At 46.3% G+C, this 20,875-nt stretch overlaps 1 protein-coding gene across 2 annotated transcripts; it reads left to right on the top strand.

Annotated features, from left to right (window-relative positions):
- The first annotated feature begins 885 nt into the window (after window positions 1-885).
- Window positions 886-20,349, top strand: LOC306670926 (vomeronasal type-2 receptor 1-like). Of its 2 annotated transcripts, XM_079155966.1 has the most exons (6): window positions 886-1,475; window positions 5,437-5,728; window positions 7,861-8,733; window positions 11,810-12,037; window positions 17,338-17,461; window positions 19,042-20,349. In XM_079155966.1, exons 1-6 carry the CDS (start codon window positions 1,234-1,236, stop codon window positions 20,022-20,024), a joined length of 2,742 nt encoding a protein of 913 aa, XP_079012092.1. In that variant the 5' UTR covers window positions 886-1,233; the 3' UTR covers window positions 20,025-20,349. The 2 variants fall into 2 exon arrangements, with proteins under 2 accessions (XP_079012092.1, XP_079012093.1); XM_079155967.1 differs by lacking the exon at window positions 11,810-12,037.
- Window positions 20,350-20,875: the final 526 nt, after the last annotated feature.

Here is a 20,875-nt window from a genome sequence, read left to right as displayed (position 1 = left end):
GGTGGTTGCTGTGGTGGGGCTTCTTGAAGTCAGAGTTCTGTGGAAAAGGTGACGAGGTTCCAAGTACTTCCTAGGAACAGTGCCACCTCCACAGGTAGCAGAGCAACCCGCCGCTGGCTCTGGCAGCATCTCATGAAGCTGTCATTATTCTTCAGACTTTGGAAAGGCTCACTCAGAGGTTGCTGGCTCCTGAGGTGTAGACTCTGAGGGAAGGCAGCTTAGTCTTGAACCCCGTTTGTGATAAGGGGCCTGAAGTTTCAAGAGACCAGAGAGGGCCAGGTTGTGAGGCTGGAGGGAGGCCCAGTCTCTGGGCTTGTCTGTGCTTTCTCTCTACGGGGTCTGAGGCAGGACATGGGCTTGGGGTCTACACGCAGCATGTCCTAGCCTTTTGATCTCATGCTTCTTCCTTAGGGAAGTGACCCAAACAGGACTGGTCATGTGGGGTGTCGAGGGCAGGGTGAGGTGTCGGGCATCAGTAAAACCCTCCGCGTAGGCACACAGATGCTGTTTTCCCCGTTTCAGCCTTTTCTTCTGTGAATCTTACCTCACTGGAGGACGCCACCCGTGTGGCCCTGGTCAGCTGCACTGTCATCCCGAGGACTGCAGAGTGGTGGGTACCAGGGGCAGCTGCATGTCAGGGACCCTCGCCCACAGGGAATTCAGGCCCCAGCCTCGAGGAAGAATGAGGTTTGTGAAAACCAAGCATCAAGCGTGCCACGCTAGCTCTCAGTTGTTGGCGATGACCTGACCTGTGCTAGCCACCCCGAGGGCCCAGGCACCGCCCTTCCCCAGAGGACCAGAGTCAGCTCTGGTGGTGACCACTCCTCTGCTGACGGCTCAGAAAAAGCTGCCCTCTGGGCCACAGGCAGGAAGTGAGTGAGGTAAGACCAGCTGAAGTGACAATAAGGCTGATGACCGTGAAAGGGACAATTTCTCCAAAATACACGAGTCTCGTAAACGCCAAACCCACGATCGTGTCACATTATACTATTTCTCAGCACAAAAGGGATTTTTAGGAGGTTCTTCTCAAAAGGATCACTCAGCTCCTAGTCCAGATCCATAAATTGCAAGTGATCGTAAGGAGTTGTGCTTGATGGAGGCCTGACAATTATGCAGCAGGTCACGGCAAGCCGAGCCCACTGGGACCTGACGGTGGAGCCCTGCTGCTCAGCAGGGTGCCTTGCCACAGCCTGCGGGACTCAACACCAGCTGCTTTCCCCAGACTCACCTTAAATGGCCAGCAGAAAGCGGTGTGTGGTCCTAGGACTGCTTGCGTTTTTATGGGCTCAATGGGCCTCCGAAGGCACAGAAGAGCAAGAGGAAGAGACCTGCAGGTTGCTGGGCAAGTTTGATCTGAACGGATATGTAGATGCTCAGAATCATTCACTTGTTATTGGAGGACTGTTTCCCATCCACTCCAGGATCATCCCACCAAACGAGTCAATTCTGGAGCCAGTATCTGCAAAGTGTGAAGGGTGAGCTGTTCTTTCAGCCCTCTTTCTACCTCTGCTGCGGGTGGTGGGGAGGGGAGGCCTTGGGCGGGTCCGGTCTGCAGGCAGGACTCTCACTCTGACACTCTGACTCAGGACGGATCCTTCACCTTCTTGGCCTTTTCCTCCCACATAAACATCCTGGGATTGCTTAGAAACTGGAAAAGCTTAGTGAAGACAGGGTCTTTTCCCGCTTCTGAGTTCTCAGACCCAACATAGGTGGGTTTTGTGTGACGTGGAACACTGCTTCCAGAGGGTGGTCTGTGGGACATAGGGTGGACAGCATCGGCTGTCCCCGGGAGCCTGTTAGAAATGTGACCAGGCGCTGCATCCGAGGCCTGCTGGATGTGAGTCTGTTTTGGTAAGACCTGCGTTGATTCATGTGCACATGAAGGTGTGAGGCGCACTGAGGCCAAGTTATGCAAGGTCCAGCTCTACTGGTGATTGTGATAGACTACAACTCTCATCGGGGAAATGTGCCGTGTGGGACACTGAGTTATTTCTGAGCCCCGAGCTCGTGGAAGAGCTGGAAGGCTCTTCCCCTACACATCTTTGTCCTGTCAGGAAATGGGATCAGTGCCTGATCATCTGAACTGGCTAGTAGTCCACCCCAAGGAAAGCTCAGAGGGGTCTCACACACGAATGCACCCCCCAACACACACATGCTTCACCTAGGAAAGGAAAGGCATGACTGCCCACTGCCCCGCTGCCATGGCCAGCCAGCTCCTTCTGTCTTTCTGTATTCTTTTTTGCACATCTTCAGATGCATCATAATTTTTAAAGAGTTGTGACCACAGCACAGACGCAGTTCTATTTGGGACACTTGCTTTGTAGAACAAGTGTTTCCATGATGCTGCAGGTGGCGGTGATGGCGAGTGCGTGTCGTAAGAAGGCTAGCAACCTCTTACACCCTGCAGCCGTCACTGACCACAGCTCCCTTACTTGGTCATCTGTCATGCTGGGTATCTGAGATGTCATCAGAGGGAGGCATGGACAGTCATGTTGTGGGCAGGAGGAAAGGACTGCCATCAGTCCTACTTATCTCTTTCTAGACTGAATTGTTTTCCATTCCTGCAGTGACGCAACGGGAGGACAGAGGAGAAGGGTTTTTGCTTACGGACATGTTAATAGAGTTGGTTCATTATTTATCCCACGCGTTTTCACTTCTTCTATCCTTAACAACAGAAAATAAGAGCTGGTCATATGTAGGACACTAATATTTCATGGAAGGAGTCACTTCACTTATTCTGCATTCTTCAGTGGAACTTTGGAAGGTTATTTTCCAAGCAAGCCTAGATGGAGAAACCAGTGTCCATATTTTTAAATATAAAATCATCTCCACTGTGGTTGAAACAGTGGTGAGAAGTAAGTACCTTCCGTTTTGAGATCATTCCTCCACCACGGTTATTCTGGGATTTGCTTCCTTAGTGCCATCAGGGCCTGAGTGGTTATTGCTGTAGAAACAGAGCTGATAATTCACTGTCACCAGTAACAGCCACAGTGCCGCCTGTCAGTACGGGGGCCCAGTGTTCTCCAAGCTTCTTGGTATTTCTCTGTGCAGGGCAAGCTTTCCTGTGGTGGGAGAGGCCTCATGGGAGGCTGGGCTGGGCCCAGACTCATGATAATCTCATGGCAGCGTCAACCTTTATCCGTAACTGATTTGGAAAGTCATGTTGGGGTTTGGAGAAATCCCATTTTGGAATGAGTTTGGGTTGGCCATCAGCTAAGGACGGGGGAGAGGAAGATTACCTCCGAGAGTCATTCAGAGTGTTTTTTTTGAAATAAGGGTATAAATTGTATATTAATACTGTGAATATCATAATGGATATCAATGAAGAAAAAGAAAAGATCTCAAATCCAACGCTTGCAGCAATTATTCTGGGCTCATTTTAAAAAACCCCGTGAGTCCTTATCCAAATGTTCATATACTTCATGTGGAGTTTTAATTACAGAAACAACTTCATCTGCCAGTTTAGCTTAACACTATATTCAGCCTGCTGTGTAAGTTCCCTAACTAGAGGTTTCTGGTTTATTTGTTTGTTTTGTGGCTGGGGATTGAACCTAGGGCCTCACTTGTGCCAGGCAAGTGCTCTACCACTGAGCCGCACCCCCAGCCGAACCCAAGCTTTCGATAGTGGGAAATGTTCAGGCTACCCCGCGTGCAGGTGGCCCCAGTTTCCAGTGTTGTCAACAGTTCCGTGTCGGTCAGCTGGGGAGACAGCATTTTCCTTTGGGAAGAGTTGCATCTTCAGACACCTTCTCAGGGGTGCACTGACTGGTTCAAGACAGGTGAATGTTTTTCTAGCTCATGAAGCGTAGCATTGCATTAAAGAAGATATGGCTATATTTATTTCAGAAATTTATTTAGCGGCCCAGGTAAATGTGGAAAGTAATCCCTGGGATGATGAGGCCTCTGTGCTCCAGTCCCTTGGGCACTCCGGCTTCCTTCCCTGTTCTCTCTCTGCCTCTCCCGCCTCCTCCTCCCATCCCTCAGTGTTGCACGTCCTCTGGTCCCAGTGCCCTCAGGGGTGCTGTCCCTTCTGCCTGCAGGTCCATCCCCTGTCCACAGGTGGCCCCTGGAGCCCAGCATGGCTGGGGGCCCCTCCAGGGCAGGGTGTCACCCCCACATCGTCCCTAGGCTGACCATTTTGTGCTGTGCTTGGCTTTTCTGTTTCTTTACCTAATGAGTGCTTTGTCTATTCTGTTCACCGCCCAGTACAGAGTCTAGCGCCAATAACTGCATGCTAGATGAAAAAGGAAACAAAGCAAAACCCAAATAAAGAGGAACGTTCCAATCAGCCAATAGGGCAATTTGCTATCAGATGTTTAATTCAAAACTATTTTTTGAGCAGGGGACAGAGGGTTAAGTACTACAGCTACAGAAGATATGAAGAGAAAAAGTCATTGGGGACTTGCTTTCAAATAGGTTGAAGTTTGGTTCGAACTCAGAAGAAAGCAAGAGGGGAATAGAATGTATTTTTTTTTTTTAATAGAGAAGCAATTGAAGAAAAATAGGTAATGAACTGTAAAAGAAATATTCCCTATTTAATGTCTGGGAATGGAAGGAGTATGTCTTGTTTGTGGTTGTGAGTATAGCAAGAAGAGATATAGTCAATTAAACATCACTTAACATCAGGAATCAAGTCTTGGCAGGAAAACTATATGATAGGAGTACAGAAAAGCAGGACACAAAATGTTTATATTAGTATATAATATATAATTTTTATAAAAATTTATAATAATATATAATTTATATATTATAATATATAATATATAATTTATATATTATAATTTATAATATATAATTTTTTTAAAAATTGTATTTATATAATACTATAACAGCACATACTATATTACATATTATAATTATGCAATGTATTATATAATTTATAATAAATAATTTTATGAATTTTGTAATTTTAGAAATTGCACAGTGTTTGTTATACAGTAATATCTACTTTAATGCAGTTTTATGTACTCCCATCACAAGTACCTTCATGTATTTACCTACTTTTTATAATGTTGATTAATGTTCGACAGGAAATAAAACAAGGTGAAGAGGATTGAAAACAGAATCATGACACCAGGGGCCGCCAATGAGTGGGAAAAACCCAAATCGAGGGGTTATGGGGACCTGGTTTGGTGAAGAGAATTGTGAATTGAAGAATGCCTTTATGAATAAAGATAATTAGCAGTTTGAAAAACTTATAGCATATTGTAGGGCAAGAAAACACCCCTAGAGTCGCTTCTCAGCCTAAACAGTCAATAGTGAATGTGATTTGCACTTGAATCTTTCAAGTTTATAACCATCTGTGAAAAACTGAGGCTCTGGCAATGGAGATCTTGCTGACTTTTTGGCAAAACACCGATATCACCCATTCTAGTAAAAGCACTTTTCCCTCCAAAGATCCCCACTCCTGCCTTACAAAAGCGATTTCCTTTCCAGGTTCAACTTTCGGGGATTCCGCTGGATGAAAACCATGATCCATACGATCAAGGAGATCAACCAGAGGAAGGATATCTTGCCCAACATCACCCTGGGCTACCAGATCTTTGACACCTGTTCCACCATCTCCAAGGCGATGGAGTCGGCGATGGTGCTCCTCACCGGGCAGGAAGAGAACAAGCCCAACATCAGGAACAGCACTGGGGCGTATCTGGCAGGAATCGTTGGATCAGGGGGATCGTCCTTATCCATTGCTGCTTCAAGAATACTAGGGTTGTATTTCTTACCTCAGGTACCTCAGAATATTGTGCTGGGTATTTGAAAAAAGTAGAAACTGTGTGTGGAAATTGCAGCCAAGTACAAGGTGCCCGGGGGCAGATGAGCCAAGCTGCAGATCCGCTGCTGGCCCTAATTACTACATTAGCTAGTGAGTGCGGATGGATGGCTGAGAGGTGATGTGACATCCTTCTAGGTACAACGCTCGGTAGAATTCCATAGTTGAGCAATTAATACTGGCTGGCTGATTGTTGGATGCTGTAAGATACTTATTTTGATTTTTGTCTCTATTGATGCTTATTATTCAGGACCCTATTCGTTCATACACGGATGTACTGAAATGGGCCTGGGAATTTCACAAGAGGCATAGAGTTTTGGCACGCTGACTTTACAGATTATTTTAAATTCAGAGAGAGTGACATCTTTCAACGTAAGAATAGATGATATTAGGAAGGAAGAATGGACTACTAAGAAAATGCACACAAAGCTCTATAATTTTTTCTAAGGATGGCTCATTACAGTATCAATAGCAGGACTTATTCATGTGAATGCTGGTTAAGCATATTTGTGTCCCTGAAGTAATGGGAGAATTGGAGAAAATTGTAAAAATAATAATGTGCACAATATTTCTTATGTAGCCTAAAATACAAGTGCAGGGGGACAGGAAAATACTAAGGAGCAGAGAGGAAGGGCTGGGTGGCTCTGTGCAGTCCTCGGGTGAGGGCCTCTTGCAGCTCAGCGCAGAAGAATCTCGGCTGCCAGGAGCTCCTTGTCTACCACCACCAGTTGTGGGCCAACGCAGGCCAGAGGTCTCCAGGAGGAATTTCTCCCTTAATGTCCTAGAGTAAATCTAGAAAAGTGAAAAGAAGCCTATGCTACAGCCACTTTCACATTGGTTATTTCGTTCACCAATTTTTTTTGTATTGGGGATTGAACCCAGGGGCGCTTAACCACTGAGCCACATCCTCAGCCCTTTTTATATTTTATTTTGAGACAGGGTCTTGCTAAGTTGCTGAGACTGGCTTTGAACTCTCGATCCTCTTGCCTCAGCACCCCCAAGCCGCTGTGATCACAGGCGTGAGCCACTGCACTGGGCCTCACTCACTAAATCGAACAACTCAAAATCTAGATTTTCATCACCTGAATTTCACTCATGGGGGAACCAAGGCACAGAAGGTTCAGCTACTCAATCCTAAGTCTACCCCCTCACACAGACAGATCCCAGGTGCCTTTGCTTCTTAAATGAGGTTCTTTTCTACATATGGCTTCTGCGTGACTCTAAGGATAAAGGTAGACTTCAGCCACGGAATAGGAATAGGACAGGGTGGGGTAAGCAAAGGCAGCAGCGGTCTGGGGGTCCGTAGCATGGGGGTCTGAGGTGGAAAGCAGACAACCCTACTGGTGTGATGTTTCTCACATGAGGTAGGATAAGGGAGAGCGTGACCTCTGCTCTTAGTGGCAGAGTCAGGGAGGTAGAGGGTCAGGGACTGCCAAAATGCACGTGGTCAGGAACACCTGGCCACCTGACCGACATTCCCGAGGGCCCACTGAGGATCATGGGCCAGAGGAGGAAGGAAGTCCGTGTGCATACATGATGAGGGTGCAGAGGTGGCCTCAGCTGAGGCTGAGGTGGCACTTCTCAGCACTATTCTCACGTGAGTCTTAGGAACACATACTCAGACATCTCAGTAGAGGGGGACAGGGAACGAGAAGAAGATATGAAGAAGGAAAATACAGGGAGGTTGGGGTGAGCGGGGCCTGCAGAATGGATTGAGCCTACTTCCTCCCTGTGTGTGAGTGAGATGTCAGATGGGACAAGGAGCCCAGCTGACCTGACTCAGGGGGAGCCTGTCTCAGGGGAGCATAAAAGGGCAGGTGACCTCCCTTTTAGTGCTGTGACCCCACCTGTGAGAGCAGTCGTTGAATGTCATCATCTTAAAAATTGTCCCCTCCAGTGCCATGGGGTGGGGTAGGAGAAGGGTCGGTAGGGAGGAAGCAGTCCCTGCCCTGAGTAGGGAGAGGAGGGATGTGAGGACCCAGGGAGAAGAGTGGCCGAGATCCCAGCCTCTCCATCAGTAGATCCTGAAACCGTGTGAGCGAAGCTCTGGCTACGTTTTCTAATCGCTGCGTGGATATTTTCAATTGCAGGTGGGCTACGCCTCTACCTGCTCCATCCTTAGTGACAAATTCCAGTTCCCGTCTTACGTTCGCACAGTCGCCAGCGATAAGTTCCAGTCGGTAGCCATGGTGAAACTTATCCAGCACTTTGGTTGGGTCTGGGTGGGCACCATAGCTGCCGATGATGATTACGGAAAATATGGAGTAAAAACTTTCAAGGAACAAATGGAGAGCGCCAACCTCTGTGTGGCCTTCTCTGAAACCATCCCCAAAGTCTACTCCAATGAAAAAATGCAGAGAGCAGTGGAGGCCGTAAAGAGCTCCACGGCCAGAGTCGTCGTGCTCTACGCGTCTGACTTTGACCTCGAGCCCTTCGCGCTGGAAATGGTTCATCACAACATAACTGACCGCACGTGGATAGCAAGTGAAGCCTGGATTACCTCGGCCCTCCTTGCCAAACCTGAATACTTCCCATATTTTGGTGGGAGCATTGGATTTGCAGTACCGAGAACTGATATACCGGGACTGAAAGAGTTTCTTTCCGATGTGCACCCCAGCAGGGATCCACGAGACGTCCTGACCATCGAGTTCTGGCAGACTGCTTTTAACTGCACCTGGCCCAACAGTAGCGTTCCGTACAACGTCGACCACAGGGTGAACATGACCGGCAGAGAGGACAGAGCGCACGCCATGTCCCACACACTCTGCACCGGAGAGGAGAAGCTGGAGGACCTCAGAAACACCTACCTGGATGTGTCTCAGCTGAGGATCACCAACAACGTCAAACAGGCTGTCTACGTTCTGGCCTATGCCCTGGACCACCTGAGCAGATGCGAGGAGGGGCAGGGGCCATTTGTTCCGGGGAACACCTGCGCCTATCTACCTGACTTTGATCCTTGGCAGGTAGGTTGTGGCTTCACTTCATGATGTAGCTGGACGATTATATGCTTCGCGCTCTCTGACTCTTGATTTACTTAGTAGATGTGATTTTGCAGCCTCAACTAAAAGAACGGCCCGCTTGCGTCCTAAATGTGCCCTTTAAAGTTCCCACCTGTTAGCATAGTTATCATTAGTTTAGTGAAGATTGAAGCACGCCCTCCCCGAACAGTGCCTTAAACGAGGTAGGTTTTCTCCTTCCTGTGAATGTGATTCCAAGGTAAGCGTTCCAGGTCTGAGAGCGGCTCAGGACCCGCTTTCCTCTGGGGCCTTGCTCCAGCCACAGCGCAGGGCTTCACCTCCTGATCTACCCTGATGTCCATGCTCCAGCCAGCGGGAAGGAGAAGCAGCAGACCCGCGGGCTCCGCCATCGAGGGTCCTCCCTGGAAACCCCCCCCCCCCCCCTCCGCAACCCTCTGTATCCCTGGGGCAGACTTTGTCAGATGGCCACGTCCAGCCTCAGGGCAACTGGAGATGTGGTCTCCGCGGGGTGGGAGGCGAGGCCTGCCTGCCAGGAGCTGCTCCTGCGGCTGCTGTCTTGGGTGCGGCTCGCGCCTGCCTGCCTGACGTTGAAGGTCGCGTGCAGGGACAGCTGCCAGTGGTGTTGCCAGGACGCACATCCACGGGGATTCCGCGTATCTTCTTCAGGGGCGCCCCTCTGTCTCCACAGGGGTCGGGCAGTGGGTGAGTCTGTTACCAGGTTGGTGTCCCTTGATCCATTCCCCAGGTCTGCAGGAGAGAGTTAATACAGACATTTAAGAAAGCTCCTAGATGCATCAAGATCAAATTTTATATTCGTTTAAACCCCAAAATCATGCACTCTGTACTCAGTGTCCTTGGCTTGCCCCGTAAGAAGACGAGGTCTGAACATATATAGGTGGAAAGCGGTTTTCATCTTGTGGTTTTCTTGGACGTTTTCCTTTCCCGGAGTGGTGGCAGGGAGCTGTGTCCTACTGTCTAAGGGCGACCGGCAGAGGGAAGCGGAAGGGAAAGCGCCTTTGAGCATTTCCTTTCTGGCTCTTGGGAAGATGAGGAAAGAAGGAGCACGGGGCCCCTCCCCAGTGGCTCCTCAGAATGGCCTGCTGCGAACTCCGTGTGGCTTTCATCTGGATTGCAGGGGCCAACAAGAGAGGGGAGATACCTGGGCAGGTGCCCTGGCGGGTCCTATGGTGGGTGGTGGCTGCGAGGCTGGCCTTGGGTGCCTGCTGAGGAAATGCTGCCAGTGACAGAGGCAGTGGGCACCTTCGGCCTTTCCCTGTAAACAGGACCAGTGCTTGCTTAGTGTGTGCCTTGTCTGAGGTTAAGCTCTTCCATCAGGTGACTCCAGATGGCCAAATGCTGGCAGCCAGGCCTAGTCATGGGGCCTTCCTGGTATGGGGGCTGAGACTGGGCTCAGCCCTCTGGTGGGGCCAGAGGAGCCCTGGTGGAGTTCACCAAGACCAGATGTCTGTCAGTGCAGACTGGTTACCTCGGTTCGGGAGAAGACATGCCTTCCCTGGCTGGGGCTGGCTGGGGCTGGCTGGGGCTGGCTGGGGCTGGCTGGGAGAGGCAGGACTGAGACAGGAATGGTTTCCCTGAGGGTCCCTGTTGATCCCTGTGGATCCCTCTGTGGGGGCAGAATGTATCCCACCCTCTGCACTGCCCTTGGCCCTGGCTCCTCTGTACACCCTCGTCCCTGGAGCCCTGCGGGACTTAAGGATGAGAGACATGCTATTGCTTTGGCTTAGAGTCGCCTCATCCCAAGTATTTGCCAGGCAGATTCCTATTCATCTTTTAAAATCCAGCTTGGGTGGAAGTGAAAATTTTCTGTTTCTCCTAAGACAATTCTTAACCACTCCCTCATCCCCGCCCTTCCACACCTCTTCCCACCGAAGCCAGGCAGACCACCTTGAGTGCTGTGGTCCAGCCTTACCGCTAGGTCGTGAGTTCTGCAGGGCAGGGAATAGTGTGGGGAACCATTCATGACCAGCAATTAAAACCAGACTTGGTGAGCTGTCAGACACAGAAATTGGCTTCTAGGAACTGGCAATCATTAAGAGATTGTTCCAGATTGCCTGAACTATGTGGCTTCTGTGAACAGTGGCTCACCGCCTGGAATATGCTGGTCCTGCTGGGATGACCCACTAGAGCAAATGGCTTCCTTACCTCCACCCCAACCTGTTCATCATAGAAGCAGCTCCTCCTGGCTCCTCTTTTACCTGTATGACTATAAATAAAGGGAAGGTGGGCTCCCCCATCTTTGTGAGACCCAGATCTTAGCATGGCTCAGTCCGTCATGCCCCCTCTGATTCAAAAAGATAATTGTCTCCTGTGCTTATTCCATTAAATAAGTTTCTTAGTGATAAATCTACAGCCAGTTCATCCCTCTGACAGAAACCCTTTCCCTCACCCACACTGGACGTGGAAGAAACCCAGTAGAATACGGCTTTGTGATCTTGTATCTCTAGCACCCCATACCTCGGGCAAGGAGCGATGGAGATGGAGGAGGATTGGGCTGGTATATGTAAGTGCAAAAATGTGGACAGGAAGTCAATACTCTCCCTTCCCTTGAGTGGCGGCATTAGGAACTATTGACATCACTATGCCTTAGAATAAACCAGTGTCATTTAAAAAAATGCAGTTTTAATTACACAGGTAACTGAAATTTTCTAGTGATCAAATTAAAAAAAATAAAAACAAAGATAAAATTGAATTTAATAATTCATGTAGCCCAATATGTCCAAAGTAATATGATAACATGCTATCATAATTATGATAATATAGTATTGAAATTATAATGTGAAATTATGAATGATAGCTCACTTTCTTCTTGAAAACTTAGTCTTATCATCTAGTGTGCATTCTGTGCTTACAACCCATCTCAATTTGGCCACCTACCCTCAGGTTGGAATTGCTACATGTGGCTGGAATTGGTTGGGTTAGACGGTGAGGACATAGAGGAAGAGGAAAAGATATCATTCTGTGAGTGAGATGGGAGTTCAAAATTGCTTTCCAGACAATTAAATTTTTACAATTTCTTTTTCCCTATTATCCCTGCCCCCAGCTGATGTTCTATGTGAAGGCAGTTCGGTTTACCACCCATGATGGGAAGACAGTGCAAATGGATAAGAATGGAGACGTGATGGGACTTTATGACATTCTAAATTGGCAATTAGATGGTAATGGAGAGATTGCCTTCGTGAAGGTTGGAGAGTATATATTTAAAGAAAATAAGTTTGAACTTATTTTCAAAAAGAATTCGACAATATTTTGGAATACCGAATCATCACAGGTTTGTTGCTCTGACTTTCTATTTTAGTTACATAGAGAATTGCATTTCTATATTGGTTTAGACACTCTGCAATTAAAAACAAGCAGTCATTTTCAAATTCTAAATTAATTTTACCAAGTGTAAAATTAATGTCTCTATATAGATTCAGAGCTTTTATCTATTGGAAAATTTTCTTGGATTGCATTTTAAATATTAGTTTTATTATTTTGGTTTTCTTCTTCGAGGACTCCAGTTGTACTTATGTTTAGTCTTCTTTATCTTTGATTTTGTATACTTTCTCACTCACCAGTTCTGCCTTTTTATTTATCTCATTTTTATTCTTTTTTTATTGCCTTTATTCAATGATTCTTATTAAATCCCATTAAAATATGTTCTTTCTTGAACCCCTTTGTTATAGTTTGAAACTGGAAGGTCCCCCAAAATCTCATGTGTTGAAGGCTTGGTCCTCAGTGCAGCCACATCCAGAAGTGGTATTTTTGGGGTATGGTTGGGTTTATGAGAGCTCTGATTGTATCAGTGGATGAATTTGATGGATTAATAATTTGAATGGACTACTGGGAGGAGGTGGAAATTGTAGGCAGGTGGAGCATGGTTGGAGAAAGTAGGTCACAGAAGCATGCCTGGGGTTACTTTATCTTGTCCCTGGCTCCATTTTGTCTCAGTCTCTGCTTTCCAGCTGCCATGAACTGAGCAGCTTCCCTCCACCATGCTCTTGTGCAATGATGTTTGCCTCACCTCAGGTCTAAAGCAATGGTGTCAACTGACCATGAACCAGAACCTCTGAAACTGTGAGGCAAAATAAATCTTTCCTTCGCTAAGTTGTTTTTCTCGGGTATTTATCACTGCAACAAAATATGATTGCTGTCTGTAGTCACCCTATTATACAGAAGTAAAACAGAACTTCTTGATCCTGACTATAACTTAATCCCCATTGACTAACTTTTCACCATTTCTCCCTGGTCTCTGAAAATCACCACTATTTCAGTTTCTATTGGTCAACATTTTAGCTTCCACCTATAAAAGCATGTGATACTTTTCTTTCTGTGCCTGGCTTATTGCACTTAACATCATGATCTTCACAAATGACAGGAATCCATTCTTTTAATTGGCTGATTAGTATTCCATTGTGCATATGTACCACATTTTCATTATTCATGCAGATTATGGACACTTAGGTTGTTTCTATTTCTTGGCTATTGTGCACTGCAGGATGCATGGGGGTGAAGATGTCTCTTCAACACACTGACTTCATTTCCTTTGTATATATACCCCTAGTAGTAAAATTGATGGATCACATGGTAGTTCTCTGTTAGTTTTTTGAGGGCCGTCAGTATTGTTTTCCATAATGACTGCACTAATGTGCCTTCTCATTGACAGCAGGCAAAGGTACCTTTTCCTCCACATGTTCACTAGCACTGTCTCTTGTCCTTTTATAATAGCCATTCTTACTGGAGTGAGGTGATAACTCATTGTGGTTTTGATTTGCATTTTCCTGATGACTAGTGATTTCGAACATTTTTTCACATATGGCTTGGCTATTTGTATGCCTTCTTTTGAAGAAATACCTATTTAGGCCTGTTGCCATTTTTAAATTGGGTTATTTGGTTTTTGCTATGAAGCTTTTGGAGCACCTTTTATATTTTGTTTATTACCTCTTCATTGCAAATATTTTCTCCCATTCTATAGGTTGTCTCTTTACTCAGTTGTTTCCCTCCTTCTGCAAAAACTTTAAATACGGTGTAGGTTTATTTGTCTATTTTGGTTTTTGTTTCCTGTGCTTTTCAGCTCTTGTCCAAAAAATTACCCCTTCCAATGTCTTGAAGCATTTTCTTATGTTTCCTTCTGGTAGTTTCTTAAGTGTCTTACATTTTAAGTCTTTAATCCATTTTGAGTTGGTTTTTGTAGCTGGTGAGAGATAAGGATCTGCTTCTATTTTTCTGCATGTGGATATTAATTCTCCCAGTACTGTTTATTGAGAAGACTTCCCTCTCTCCAATGTGTGCTCTGAGCATCTTTTTTGAAAATCAGTTGACTGTAGATCCTGGGTTTGCTTCCAGGTTCTGCATTCTGGTCTACATGTCTGTTTTTATGACAATACCATGCTGTTTTGATTCCTATAGTTTTTTTAGTAGATTTTGAAATTGTAGTATAAAGCTGCTTTGTTCTTTTTGCTTAAGATTGATTTACCAATTTTTTTTTTTTTTTTGGCTCTGTATGACTGTTTTTTTCTAGTTTTGTGGAGAATGTCATTTGTATTTTAGGTCGCTTTGGATAGTATGGGCATTCTAACAATGTCGATTTTTCCAATCCACAATCTTTTCATTTTTCATTCTTCTTAAATTTCTTTCATCAATGTTTCCTAGATTTCTTTGTAAAGACCTGTCATCTTTTGGTTAAATTTATTTTCAGGCACTTTACTTTTTTAGCAGCTATTGTAAATGGATTGCCTTCTTGATTTCTATTTCCGATCATTGACTATTGGCGTAAGCACTGTGACTGATTTCTGTATGTTGATTTGTGTCCTTTTACTTTGCTCAATTCGTTTGTTAATTCTAATAGTTCTTGGTGGAATCTTTGGGTTTATCTATACATAAGACCTGTCGTCTGTAAAAAGTGACAATCTGGTATCTTCTTTTCTAATTCTAATACCCTGTATTTCCTTTTCTTACCTGATTGCTGTGGCTAGAACTTCCAGTACTGTGTTCAGCAGAAGAGGTGGAAGTGGGCATCCTTGTAATGTTCCAGGTCTTAGATAGCTTTCAGTTCTTCCCTGCTCAGTAGGCTAGTAACTGTTAGCTTATTATTATATGTGGCCTTTGCTCTGGTAAGGTACATTCCTCCTACACCTTATGTGCTCAGTTTTTATCATGAAGGGGTGCTGGATTTTATCCAAGGTCCTTCCTGCATCTATGGAGATGATCATCAGGGTTTTGTCCTCCTGCGGTTGATGTGCCTGTCGTTTTCACTGATTTGCATATGTCGAGGCGTCCTTGCATCCCTAGGGTGAATCCCACTGGACAACATGCTGTTGGATCCAGTTTGTTTGTATTTTGTCGAGGCTTTCTGCAGGCATGTTTATCAAGGATATTGGCCTATAACTTTCTTTTTTTGTTGTGTCCTTGCTAGATTTTTATCAGGGTAATGTTGGCCTTATAGAATGAGTTTGGAATATTCCCTGCTTTTTAATTTTTTGGAATAACTTTTTAAAAATTGGCATTTGTTTTTCTTCAAATTCCCATTCCATTGCAACAGTGGGACTGGATGTGCAGAGCTGCAGCCCTGAACATCTCACAGGAGAAGTGCTTGATGAGCTGGGGACTGGACTCTGGCAGGCAATGTGAAGATAAAGCCTAGGAAGTATTGGAGACCATTAAACAGAAACCCTGTCATTTACCAGAGGTTAAGAAGAAACTCTGTTACTTACAGACTGTGGACTTTTTGACCATTAATGAAATATTAGTCCAGGGAAAGTAGAACTATTGAGCTTCTGATAATCTAATTTAATATCTACTACTGGGTGACCTAGGCTGGTCCCACAGTGTGGCTCTTGTGAGTCTTGGGTATGCATGTATCACTGTAGTAAGGTGACTTTAATTCTTCAGGGTAAATAGCAATCATTAGACACGGCAAGGGGAATTTCTGTGAGGTGAGTGGGCTGGAGACGGCTCGATCATAGTAGAGAATGGAAGTGGTAGTGAGGAATGGAGAAAATAGGCACCGTCTCATTGTCCCCAAAGATTTTTAAAGAGAGGCACATGGGAAGCTCTTTCCATAGGCTGGACTGAGAAAGGAGTCCGTCACATTCTGGGGTGGTTTCATTGTTTATCTTTCAGGATTTGAGAATGCCTGGTGTCCCTCCCTGCTGGAATAGCTATTCCTCAAAGTGCTTTGAAAAAATCATCTTATATCTATCACCTGCCTTTCTACTGATCTACTATCTATCTAAAATTTACAGGAAGCCTATCTATTGTGGATACACACTTCTGTAATGTTATATACCTTAACCTAGCCCAGAGATTTCTGTTGTTTTCTGTTATCTAATTGAGATTTACTTTGAAAGACTCAATGTATAACAATTCGTGTTTATGAAATAAATATGAATATGATTGTCCACTTTTGAAAATGAATCTTTGCTTAATGGAGAGAATATTTTATCTCCCTTTTATAATAGGCTAAGATATAAACTAATTCACACATATTGCATTGATTCTGGATTTCAAAGTGTACATCCTCATAGAATATAAAGGAGGCCTGATTTCACTACTGAAATCTTTAAATCTATTGATTTAGTCAGCTTTTTTTGCTGCTGTGACCAAAAGACCTGACAAGAACAATTAGAGTTTATTTGAGGGCTCACAGTTTCAGAGGTCTCAGTCCCTAGAAGGCCAGCTCCATTCCTCAGGGCTCAAGGTGAGGCAGAACATCATGGTGGAAGAATGTCCTGGAGGGAAGAGGCTCAAGACATGATGGTCAGGAAGCAAAGAGAGAGAGAGAGAGAGAGAGAGAGAGAGAGAGAGAGAGAGAGAGAGAGAGAGAGAGAGAGAGAGAGAGAGAGGGGGAGAGAGAGAGACAGAGGTCTCTACTCACCAAATACAAAATATATACCCCAAAGCCAGGCCCCCAATGGATCACCTCCTTCAGCCATACCCCACCTGCCTCCAGGTACCATCTCCCTCTCAGGAGATAGATGCATTGATCAGGTTAAAGCTGCCATAACCCAATCACTTCACCTCTGCACCTTCTCGCATTGTCTCCACATGAGCTTAGGGGAACACCTCGCCTCCAAACCGCAGCACCATTTAGCTAGAAAATATCCCAGCACTTGCCTTGCCTACCTTTCTTTTGACCTCCCCAGTTTTTCCAGCAGATCCATTCTTTTCTTTTCTTTTCTACTGACTGTTCGCAATGTATCTTTGACTTTAAGGTGATGTTGGGATGATCTTACTGAAAACCAATATTTTTCAGGTTTTCAAGACGGTTCTTGGAGTCACAGTTCTCCCTCAAATAGCAGCACGCTTGTCGAACTGTGCCTCCCAGAACCATAGGGAGGGAGCTTTGCCTGATCCCCAAGATTAGAAGGAGCTTTAGAATTAGCTTTGCCTTTCCAGAGGCAACCACGAGACAGTCCTTCAGCAAAAGTTCTCTCTAGACTGTATCTATATTGTTGCTCTCTCTCTGTTACCATCATCCAGCATCCTGGGTTTCCAAGGATACCACAGAGCTTCCATGGAGATCCACCGGGGAGCTTTCTGGGCCTCACCGGTGGTGAGGTGGCTGTCATGTCTGTTTGTCTTTGCTAGCTTCCCCATTCCGTGTGTACTGACGTGTGTGCTCCCGGGACGCGGAAAGGGATTCGCCAGGGGGAGCCCATATGCTGCTTTGACTGCATCCCTTGTGCCGATGGACACGTGTCAGAGGAAGCAGGTAGCCACGGTCACTTTCTCATTGATATCACAAAGCGTTAAGTGAACTGTGTTGGCAAAGAGGTCCTTGGAAGCCTTTGTAAGTAAACGTGAATAATTTATAACAGAAATCATTAAAATCCATCAGTGTTGGCGGTTCTGTGCAGAATGAAACAAAACGAGACCACATACTGGGCTTCAGTGCTAAAGCCACTACTGTGGAGGAAAGAAGGATGACCAAGAAGTTAATAAGGAAAATTCAGGGCTGGGGATGTAGTTCAGTTGGTAGAGTGCTTGCCTTGCAAGCACAAGGCCCTGGGTTCAATACCCAGCACTGAAAATAATAATAATAATAATAAGGAAAATTCAAAACATAAAATGCGTGAGACGTGCAATATTAATCATGTTTTAATGATTAATCATTAATCATTAAATTCATGGGAAATCTTTAAACTGATTTGTTTCTCAGACTAAACAATAGTTGTGTTCATAATTGGGAAAAAATGTGACTTACAGTTCTATCTTTACGTAATTTTCTGTAATTTGGAATCATGCCATCTATCTGGAAGTCCACCCCCAAAGTGAACTGGGCAGTAGGTCTAGGGCCCTGGTGCTTCCAGGGTGGACACTCATCATCCCTGGGAGAACCCCTCCCTTCGTCCACAGAACTGCTGCTCTTCACAAGCAGAGTGTTAGCTGTTCTCGGTGGGCTTAGTCCTCTGATGTCCCACTAGGCTTATTTTTATTTCTATCTTCTGTTAACGACAGCACGCGTCGTGCTGGTCTTTTGCCAAATGACCCGATACAGTGATTCATTTAAAAGAGAATTTAAAAATGTCAAATTTTCCCCAAATGGAAAACAAACACAGTGCGGGCTAAGCAGCTCCCTGGACCTCATTTGGCCCCATCTGCGTAGAGCTGCCTCCGGAGAAGTCCAACCCACAGCCAGAAGCCATCCAAAGGGAATCCCAGTCTCTACCTGCGTCTTCAGAGACTATCACAGATACTCATTTCAAAACCCACCATAAGCTCACTCAGAGCGCCCCACCTCTGTTGGGAAGAACGCCCCCTCTCAGCTCAGCCACGCCTTAGGTCTCTGCGAGTGTTCCCCTTCGCCCTCAGTCCTTCTCTGCCTGGTCCTCACAGCCTCATCTGGAGGGCCAGGAGGGAGAAGCTGAAGGGGCCAGGACACAGTCCCAGCGCACGGGGTGGTCTCCAATGAGCACTGACACACGCGTATTTTAACTAACCGGGCCCTGGTCACGGTTGGTCCCCCTGATTGTCTCACCTCAGTAGCTTCGCTTTTCTCCATTTTCCTCTTTGAGGGTTGTTCTTGGGTTTATAAGGATACATATCTCCTTTCTCAGTAGACACTTGGAGAAAAAAGAAAGGCACATGGTACCTGGAAAGACTAGCTGCGCGGTTGACGCTGAGAAGGGAGACTACATTTTCAAGATTAAAAGTAGCTCCCGCCTGTGGTCTCTGCGTGTAGGGCCCCCAGAAGGGATCACAGCGTGTCCTTGCCGCAGGCCTGTGGCTGCTGGGGCTCTCACGGGGAGGGGCCCTGGCTTCCCGCAGTCCACTCTGTGCTTCGCTCCGCAGGTCAGCGGGAGTGTGAGCAGTGTGGCGAGGACTACTGGTCCAACGCACAGAGGAGCAAGTGCGTGCTCAAGGACGTGGAGTTCCTGGCCTACGACGACGCCCTGGGCCTCACCCTTGTCGTCCTCTCCGTCTTCGGGGCCCTGGTGGCCCTGGCGGTCATGGTTGTGTATGGGGTGCACAGGCGCACGCCCCTGGTCCAGGCCAACGGCCGGGGGCTGAGCTTCCTCACGCAGGCTTCCCTGGCCACCACGGCGTTGTCCTCCATGCTCTTCATTGGCAAGCCCTATGACTGGTCCTGCATGGCCCGCCAGGTCACCCTGGCCCTGGGCTTCTCCCTGTGCCTGTCCTGCATTCTTGGGAAGACCGTCTCTCTGTTTCTTGCCTACAGAATCTCCAAATCCAAAACCCGACTCATCTCCATGCACCCCATTTGTCCAAAAATCATGGTGTTGCTCTCTGTTCTGGTGGAGACTGGCATATGCATAGCCTACTTGGTCCTGGAACCCCCAAAGGTGTACAAGAACATGGAATCTCAAAATGTAAAGATTATTCTGGAATGCAACGAAGGCTCTGTGGAATTTTTGTGCTCCATGTTTGGGATTGACATTTTCCTGGCCTTGCTCTGCTTTCTCACGACCTTTGTGGCTCGTCAGTTGCCAGATAATTATTACGAAGGGAAGTGCATCACCTTTGGGATGCTGGTCTTCTTCATTGTCTGGATCTCTTTTGTCCCTGCTTACTTGAGCACCAAAGGCAAATTCAAAGTGGCTGTGGAAATATTTGCAATTTTGGCATCCAGCTATGGCTTGTTGGGTTGTATCTTTGCTCCCAAGTGCTTCATTATTCTGCTGAGGCCAGAGAGGAACACGGATGAGATCGTGGGAGGGAGAGTCCCCACCGTAGATAAGAGCATCCAGCTGACCTCGGCTTCCGTGAGCAGTGAGCTGAACAATACCACAGTGTCCACCATTCTGGACGACTAGGGCTAAGGCTCCGTGTGTCCTTCGGGGTGGCCTTGGTGACATGGCTTGGCTCCTGCAGCAGCTATCTGACACCCTGGGGTGTGCTGTGGACTTGGGTTCTGGTGGGCTAGTCTTAGATGGCGCATGAAATCTCATTCTGTTAGACACTAGCTTGGATTAGAATGCCCTTCACTATCGAAATTGCAAACGATTTCATTCAGGCCGTCATAATACTTTGGTATTAGGACTGCAGAGGAGAGAGGCTGAGAGGCACAATTTCTTTAAAATGTTAGAGAAAAACGTTGGGTTTTGTTCTTGAACTATGGGTATCTGATCTAGACCTCCACATTAATACGTTCCTGGAGCAGAGGAAGTGGTGGAGGACCTGAGTTTCAAAACAGCCTTCTGCTTTAGAGCTCAGCACAGCAGTTAAGGAGATCATGTCGTGAGGACCTGGACAAGCAAGAAGCAGAGAAGAAAGCAAATGTTTACCTAGAGCAGGCTTAGAACTTGAGGTTTTTTTTTTTTTTTTTTTTTAAGGAAAGATCGAATGATAGATATTTGCCCTCTGTGCAGAGTTAACTGGAATTTAATGCCAATGTGAAAATGTCATAAAGTGTTTTCAATCTTTGAGAAATGGATTCTGTAAACAACCCACATGCCTTGTGCGTATGTGAATTGAACATGAGGGAAACGGAATCTGTAGAAATGCTGATCAGTGCGTGGTTATGTGACTCAGAGACCCACCAGGGTCAGAAGGAGGTCTCTCTTCAGGAGAACCTAGTGTTTGTGAATCCCACCTAGTGAAGCTGGGCAGACTCCTGCAGGCCGTGGGGGCAGAGAGCAGAACCACGATGACGTGCCTAGCAGGA

This window comes from Sciurus vulgaris (genome assembly GCF_902686455.1).
Source record: "Sciurus vulgaris genome assembly, chromosome: 10".
Classification (NCBI taxonomy): domain Eukaryota; kingdom Metazoa; phylum Chordata; class Mammalia; order Rodentia; family Sciuridae; genus Sciurus; species Sciurus vulgaris.
Note: the sequence above shows the minus strand (reverse complement) of the source record. Positions and strands in the feature narration are given on the sequence as shown.